The 8,596-nt window shown below is 39.1% G+C and overlaps 1 protein-coding gene across 1 annotated transcript; it reads left to right on the top strand.

Moving 5' to 3' along the window:
- Nucleotides 1-486: 486 nt before the first annotated feature.
- PSMD6 (proteasome 26S subunit, non-ATPase 6) lies at nucleotides 487-7,730 on the top strand. Its single transcript, XM_073350992.1, has 7 exons — nucleotides 487-731; nucleotides 1,504-1,649; nucleotides 2,910-3,129; nucleotides 3,240-3,348; nucleotides 4,610-4,778; nucleotides 7,214-7,291; nucleotides 7,418-7,730. The coding sequence occupies exons 1-7, from the start codon at nucleotides 528-530 to the stop codon at nucleotides 7,512-7,514; spliced, it is 1,023 nt and encodes a 340-aa protein (XP_073207093.1). The 5' UTR covers nucleotides 487-527; the 3' UTR covers nucleotides 7,515-7,730.
- The last annotated feature ends 866 nt before the right edge of the window (nucleotides 7,731-8,596 follow it).

Genomic DNA, 8,596 nt, shown 5'->3' with positions numbered 1-8,596 from the left:
GAGGAGAGGTAGGTCTGTCCATAGGGACTGACCTTTTGGGGTTAGTGTTCCACAGCATCACCTTATTCTGTGAGGTTTGGGTGCATCTCAGTCTCTGTGCCCACGGTCTCTACTGCTGAAGAGAAAGGGCTGTTATTTTATCTTGCAGTAGCACCTAGCAGTGCTAGTCTAGTATCAGGGTCCAGTTGCGCTCTGTGCTATATAAGCAAGTAAAGACAGCCTAATAGCCAGACTAGAAGCATGGCAAGAGGCAACAAGTGGATGAAATAGCTAAAGAGCAGGCTGTGGACCAGGGAAGTGAATGAATTGTGCATAAGAGGCAGGAGAATGTCCAAAGAGGAAGAGAACCTGAAACACAATCTTCAATGCATAGTGTCTAAATGTCCTTTTAAGAGGCAGCTGCCACGCGCTATCTCAGAGTATATCCCTCCGTCAATGGGAGTTTTCCTTTAGCACTTCAGACTATTGATATGTGATCCTGCAGCAATGTTTATGACAGCGAGAGCTACCCCACTTCTCTTTCAGATATGGCCCCATACTATGAAGCACTCTGCAAGCCCCTTGACTGGCAGATGGACATGGAGCTGTTGAATAAGATGAAAAAGGCAAATGAGGAAGAGTTGAAACGTCTTGACAATGAACTGGAAGATGCTGAAAAGATCTTGGGGGAGAGTGAAATCCGCGATGCAATGATGGCCAAGGCTGAGTACCTGTGCCGAATTGGGGACAAGGTGAGTTAAAGGCCCAGGTTCCTTGGGCTGCTGTCATTAAAATCATCCTTCTACTTTCAAACCAGGCAAATTTATGCGTGCTATCCATTTAGAGGAGGCCCACTGACTCATGATCTGGAGAAAATAGAACCACGCATGGGTGGGGTGAGTGGTGAGATCTAAGCAGTGCAGCAAGAGAAAGGAAAGGGGTATAAAACTGGGAAGTGAAAGGCAAACTAAGAGGAGAACAAATAAAAGTTTGCCATTTAAAACTTTTCAAAACATTTTGTAGACAGTATTTTCTACCTACCTAGTGTTTTGTTTTTAAGCTGTTACATCATAATTGCATATGCAATGTGAGTTAGGTACTGTATTTATATAAGCATTGGGGACTCTGTTAAGCTATTTTGGGAGTAACTTTTGGAACTTCAGATTTAAACTTTGACAGGTTGTGAATGTTAATCTCCTTTTTTGAAAAGGTTGGTATTTAATTATTTAGGATAGACAGTTGTACAGTTCTGTTATGGATGGTGCATCTTGATCAGAGTATGTTAACTTAGTTTAAACTGGCTTTCTAAGTTAGCTGCCAGCTTTTTTAAGTGCCAAGACATGTTTCACTTGCCTGTGGTGTTTTTTTTTTTTTTTGCCCCCGCAGTACTGCTGAAATGTCCGTCAGCAAGATAAATCTCTACACTACCCTGGTAACACCCAAGGCAGCTTTTCTTGATAAGGCATTTTAGTGGGGTGCCAGTTCCTTTTTATGTTCTAATATTAAAAAATATTGTCTTGTTAGGAAGGAGCTCTGACTGCTTTTCGTAAGACATATGACAAAACTGTGGCCCTGGGACATCGTCTGGATATTGTGTTCTACCTTCTAAGAATTGGCTTGTTTTACATGGATAATGACCTCATCACACGGAATATCGAAAAGGCAAAAAGGTACCATTGTTAGATTTGTGGCAAATATCACTGTTTGAAGTAAAGCATCATTGGTTGCATATGTCTAACAAAACACTAGGTTTGAAGATAGCTATAGAACTGCCTGATTACGAGTGAATAAGTTTGGCTTATTTGTTAATAATTTAAAAAAATTAGTATTTATTCTTGTTATGAGTGCACAGTGCATTTTGCAATCTGAAAGAAATAGGAGTTCCTGGTACAAAGACTTTATAATTAAAATAAAGTGACATTTGTGTTCTCATTATTTACTAATTTTAAATTAAATCTAGTTATACATTATGGTCCTGAGTAAAGTTATGAAAGACACAAACGATTCTAACCAGGGCTTGAAAAACTTATCAGATACCAACTAGCCAGAGGAATAAACCCACTAGCTAGAGTTAGATATGAAAGATGAGTGGATGCTGGATCAGTTAGTCATGGGGCAATCCCATATGGGAAACGCTGGTGCCCTTACAACCTCTAGCTGCTGGGAGCGGGGAGATGGAGGTGTTGGGATTTCTGTGAGGATATTTGCTGCCCTTGGACACTCCTTGGGGCTTGAATCTTTTGTGTCTGGTCCTGACTGGCCTGTATTTGATGAGTTTTAATTTCAAACCTCTTCCTGCCTATAGCTGCTAGAAGAGAGAGAGAACTTTTTTCCCCTTAACACCATGGCGCTTTCAGGCTGCTCCAATGAGCTGGTCTCCACTACTGGTTCCTGATCATCTTGGCTGTTGCAATGAGAGATCTTTAACTGTACTCTTCCCTCAGTCACTATTTTTTGTGTTCTCCCCTGTGAATGGCTCCTGGCCCTGCCTCTGCTGCTGCTCATGGCTACAGCAGCATTACAGGGGTCTTGAAAGTTTCACAGCTGCCCATAGATTTTGGTGGTTTTTCCTAACAGTTTTTTAAATGATTTTAGTCTACTACTGGTGAGCAAAGCTGAACAACAGGCATTGGAGGTGTGTGTCTGCGGACTCAGGATCACAGTACTGGATAGGTTCACATTTGGAAAATTATCATCACAACTAAATCAGCTAGAAACTTTTTAATTTTTTAAAATGTAGCTTGAATTCTGGCCTCACTTACCAAGGAAAGCGTCCCACCTATGACTGACAAGTGCATTGTTGAAGCTCTAATGGTTGCGATATAGTGTACTTCATAACTAAGACTTCCTTATGCACTCTAACCTTGTTAAATGTACTGTACTCATTATTTCAGATAAAACATGTAACTATATATCTTATTTGTTTTAAGTCTAATAGAGGAAGGAGGAGACTGGGACAGGAGAAATCGTCTAAAAGTCTACCAAGGTCTTTACTGCGTAGCTATTCGAGATTTCAAACAAGCAGCAGAACTCTTTCTTGATACAGTTTCAACATTTACATCCTATGAACTTATGGATTACAAAACATTTGTAACATATACTGTCTACGTCAGTATGATCGCGTTAGACAGACCTGACCTTAGAGAGAAGGCAAGTAAAGCAAATTACTGCACTGATTCAAGCTGATCAAATTGTTCTTAATGTTCTCTCTCTCTCTGACTAGTATATGAAACTTCTAAATGTTGTTCGATTGCTTTCAGGTTATTAAAGGGGCAGAGATTCTGGAAGTGTTGCATAGTTTACCAACAGTACGACAGTATCTTTTTTCACTCTATGAATGTCGTTATTCAGTCTTCTTCCAGTCATTAGGTAAGGATGTTTCATACACCAGTATCATTGTCCTGTGTTTCTCATTAGGTCCTGTGAGCAGCTTGCTACAAATCGTAGCTGAGTTTTGTAGAATTGCCTAGGGGATGGGCTATAGGTGTAGTTAGTGTTGTCAAACCCCTGACAGTTAAAATCATCCATTTACTTTAGGTGAATCACTCCTAAATACCACTTTCCCTTTGCAGCACAGTGAGGTAAAGTAAGCTGCTCTTGCAAGGATTTATGGCTCTCTAAAATGTTTTTCTTACAAAATGAGCATTTTGAAAGGTGGCATCTTGTTGGATGAGGGAAGGTTCTGACAATGTAGGCACCTAGTACCATCTTACGGGATGCGATCAAAGAGCTAGTTTGCTATCTTTGGTCCTAATTCTGTGGTCAGACCCATAAGCTGTGTGCAAATACAAGATTCCTGATTGTGGAATTGGGACCCTAATAGTACGTAACTCCATTAAAATGGGAATTCTGGAAGGCTTCCTTTAAAAATGAAGACAGTTTTTTATAAATTTAAAACACTGGATGCTTCAGGAAGTCAAAGGATTCTAAATTTTTAAAATCTGAACTTTCAGGTTTAAATTACAAAGGGGAGATTTCATAGCTGCTGGCTATTAAGGGCGGTTTTGAACTGGTTTCTGTGGGAACAGTGCAGAAATGAGGAAAGGAAGCAGTTTTAAAATCCATTCTTCATTGTTGTCACTGTGCTGTCAGTTTTCATGCTGCTGGTTTCTGTTCCAGTTTCCATGAAAATGGGTTCTAGGGTAGCAAAAAAGAATTTTAAAAAAAATCTTCCCCTTTACTTTGGAGAAGACTGGGTCCGAATGGCTGCCCTGCAACCAGAAGCAGAGGGCAGAAAATCTCAGCTGCAGATCTCAGCTGCTGCTGAGAACTGCACATGCCAGTCTGACAAAAACCAAGAGCTCCTGAAGCATCTGTAGTTTCTTAAAGCCAGTTTAAGACCCTCTCAATAGAAAGCTAGTCTTACCCTCCACTGTTCTATTAAGAACAAGTTTTGATGAAGCAAACAGAAACCAAGTTTTATCGTTAAAGATGTGAATATCTACTTTGGTTGTGCATTTATATCTCAATGCACACGTACGGGACACAAGGATCCTGTACGACCACATACCATGTCATGTTGCTTATTGAACTTTGTTATGTGGGGTGGTTTGTTTGTTTTTTTTGTATAACCAGGAATAGATTAACTCTAAGAGATTATAGACTGTATTTGTGATTTTTATCTTTTCAGCTATTGTAGAGCAAGAGATGAAAAAAGATTGGCTGTTTGCTCCTCACTACCGTTATTATGTACGGGAAATGAGAATCCATGCTTACAGCCAGCTCCTAGAATCCTACCGGTCACTGACACTAGGGTACATGGCAGAAGCTTTTGGAGTCGGTGTAGAATTCATAGATCAGTAAGTGAAAAGTAACTTTCGTAAGTTAGAGACTTTAGTCATTGTTTATAAAGTAACGAGTTTACAATGATCCTGCTACAAATAAACAGATGATATCAAATAGAGAGAAGAGATATTAGACCATCCACAAACCAAGTTATCTGTGTATGCATGCAAGATTATTTTTTTACTAATCTCATGTTTAAGGGTAGAAATCAGTTTAACTTTAGTCTGTTTAAAAAAAAAATCGTTGTCCAGTATTTCATTTTCTCTCTGCATAAGAAATGTATATTTAGTTTTTACACATGAAGCATCATGAGATACCTTAGGAAAATATTTTTTTTTTTTAAATGGTAAGACTAAGGGCTATCTGGACAACTACAATTGAATTTAGGGAACTAGGATATAACACACTTAAAAGTTATGATGTAGATGAGACTTCATCATGTTCTTTAAATTTTGACTGTCAAGTGTCCCAAAACTGGAACATAAAGTCCAATCTTCACCACAAGTTTTAACTGGATCGCCTGACTCACTTTATAATTGCTGTGTAGATTGGACCTGATATTTGTTGTTTAAATCAGGTAAAGTGTAAGCCGCTGTTGTGCAAGCTTTGCAAAATCACACCTCAGTCTGCACTTGCAGTTCCAGTTCTAAGGTGAGACCAAACAACTGGTTTTCACTGTGACCTATATTGGGATTTGAAGTTAAATCTAGGGTGAAAGTTTAGTGGATTTACCTATGATACCTATAACAGCCAGCTTGTGTTTGAATATCTCTAGAGAAACAACTTGCTTCCATCTATAAGTATTTTTTTAAAATATTCCCAATTAAGAAAAAATGGGCAGGAATCTGAGTCCTGACTGAAATGTACATAAATAAATTAGTAAAGCAAAAAATGAACATTTGAAAGGAAACTGAATATAATCATATTAATGAGATCAGCACTTAAGTTATACCAGTTTCTATTAATAGTGAGAATAGATCGTTATTAATGATTGTAACTTACCTGGTTTACTATAGGTACTTCTCCATGTTGTCATGCTCTACTATGGGAATATGGGTTTGTTTATTTTCATTGTCACTTCTTTCCTCGCCACAAACAGTTCTGTGGAAACAGACCAACACGAAGAGTGTAACCAGTCCTTATCCATTCACAGGCACTTGTTCAGCACCAGCATTATTTTTTCCTTCATATCCACACTTTGATCCATAATAAACCACTCTCGTTTGTTATATTGCGATATGGCCTCATAAGCGTTAGTTGGACCAGGAAACAAAATTAACGTGAGCAGCAATTTATTAAGCAAACAATCTAACATGCAGGGCTATTAGGAAATGTCAAACAATTTTGTACTGTTTCTCTTAGAAAAACGTATAAAATCGCTGACAGGTTGTGCTAAATCAGCTACTTGCAATGCCAGGCAGTTAGGCAGGTTTGTGCCTTGTGGGCAGAAACTTTCAGGTCAGGGACTAGGGTGGGTAAAAATGTGTAGTAAGGCTACTCCCCGTTATAGGAGGGGCTGAAACATGAGAAGTATGCTGTATGATTGAATTTTTCAGAGATATAGGAGGGCAGTGGCAACTGGGAAGAGGATTGTCTATTCAGAGTAATTTGAGCACAGGTGCTACGGCCCATCACTGAGGATAGTTCATTTAACATTGCTGGTGGGATAAAGATTCAGCATCAGAACATATGTGCAGAAGGAGGATGTGGGGGTGCTCAGAGTTGATAAGGAGACTGTTGGCTCCTTCAGCTGACCCACAAAATCAGGAGATGATAGGAAGGGTTTGGTACCTTCAGCATGCTTGCACTGTGTGTGGCAAGAGATTAAGGGAGACATACATGGATTTTGGATTGAATGAGCTGATCACGGTTTGTAATAGAAATGGTGGGATAATCATGTTTGTGTTGCTGCCTTCTGCTAACTTACTTCAACCTCCAGAATTGAAAGGGGGCTTTCCACAAAGCATGAAATACATCACTCTGCATTTGGTGACGAGACAAAACTCCTATTGGCTTCAGTAGGAGCCTGGGCTGAATAGGGAGTTCTGAATAGAGGGTCCTTACCCGGGTTCAGAGTATAAGTTTTTAGGAAGCAATGACCCAGTTATTTCATGTAATAGCCTTGCCCCGGAGCCATTCCACTAATGTAACTGTAGACCGTGTCAAATGCTCAGGAGCTGTACAGTAGAATAAAAACTAAATGTACACAATACACCACCACCTCCTAATGTCCAAACAAATGAGGTGCAGTTTAAAAGAAGAAAAGGAAATAGATGAGCAAAGGTGGAACATGAAAGGCTCTTCTAAAAACAGCTGTAGGGGAAAAAGAACTTTAAGGCATTTCTTTAAAAGTGGGGTGGGAGGAAAACAAGACACTTTGGGGGCGGCCTGCAACTCTTCTGTGCAACATCTATAGATTGAACATACTTTTTTTTTTTTTTTTAACTAGGGAGCTTTCAAGATTTATTGCAGCTGGGCGACTGCATTGCAAAATAGACAAAGTAAACGAGATAGTCGAAACTAACAGGTACAGTATCTATAATCTGGTGTAACGCTGTATATTCTAATCAGTTACTGAATTGACAGTTATTGAAAAGCTTGTCATGGTTTAATGTGACTTCTTACTCTAAAACCCTTTCTTCATAATTTTTAGGCCTGATAGCAAGAACTGGCAGTACCAAGAAACCATCAAGAAAGGAGATTTGCTGCTAAATAGAGTTCAGAAACTTTCCAGAGTAATTAATATGTAACACTTTTTAAAAAAAATAACGGAATGAAAAATTTAGATGTTTAAGACCATTTTGGAAGTAATGTATACTGTATGAGTTGATATGCTGTAGCTAAGAAAATTATAAGTGAGAAGTAGGGTTTTTACAGTCTGCTTCATTATGTAAACAACTGAACTGTATAAACGTTACATTCATGTTTTCAGATCTCAGTTCATTAAATCTATAATACAGATGTAATGTACTATGTTCATGTACAATGTTCAGTATTTTGTTTCATAGTAAGCTATTATGTTTAGAAAGCAGGGCTAATATTTGTGAGCAAAAAAGAACTAGTGACAATCCCAGAATTACTCATGGAACGCGTTCATTTGTGCCTAAGAAACCTAGATAGTTTAGCAGTAGAAGGAAATTTTACATTATTGTAGTACCTAAAGGTTTCAATAGGGATTGGGGCCCCATGGTGGTAGGCACTATACAGGGAGATTCCCTATCCAAAAGGGATTACAGTCTAAAGACACTGACAGACAAAGAGTAGAGGGTATACAGCAGCACACCCCCTAACCAATATGGTACAGAATTGAGACAGCTTTGTTAGTTACATAGATTGTAGCTTTAATTGATTAAAGTAACATTGCCCTGAAAATAGTATATTTGCTAGCTGCCTACTAATGCTATATGTGGTAAAGAGCATTGATCAGTTACATTATCTGAGCATTACAGTTGGGGTTAACCACTGAGTTAGATTTCCAAGTTTCAGAACTATGGTATGAAACAGTGGGAGATGCTAATGCCATTTGAGACATCAATCCACAGTATAAATCACATGCTGTGGAGAAAGACAATTTAACTCTGGTTCAGGAGGCTGCTGCTGTCCCCGTGACACACAGTTCTGTCCTTAACAAGAGCCTCCAGCAGCTGCTGCCACCATCCTTGCTTCAGTTGGATGGCTGAAAGCTTTCTCTAAAAAAGGAAAAGCTCTCAAGTGCAGTGATATTAGCTGAAACTCGATGCGAAGCGCTTGGGAGCCACACCTTTTTACCTTGCATTCATTGCTGGGGAAGATGGTCACACGTGTTCTGATGGGTGTCACACCTCTTATCTGG

Source organism: Lepidochelys kempii, chromosome 7 (genome assembly GCF_965140265.1).
Source record: "Lepidochelys kempii isolate rLepKem1 chromosome 7, rLepKem1.hap2, whole genome shotgun sequence".
Classification (NCBI taxonomy): domain Eukaryota; kingdom Metazoa; phylum Chordata; order Testudines; family Cheloniidae; genus Lepidochelys; species Lepidochelys kempii.
The sequence above is the reverse complement of the archived record's forward strand: the minus strand, read 5'-3'. Positions and strand labels throughout refer to the sequence as shown.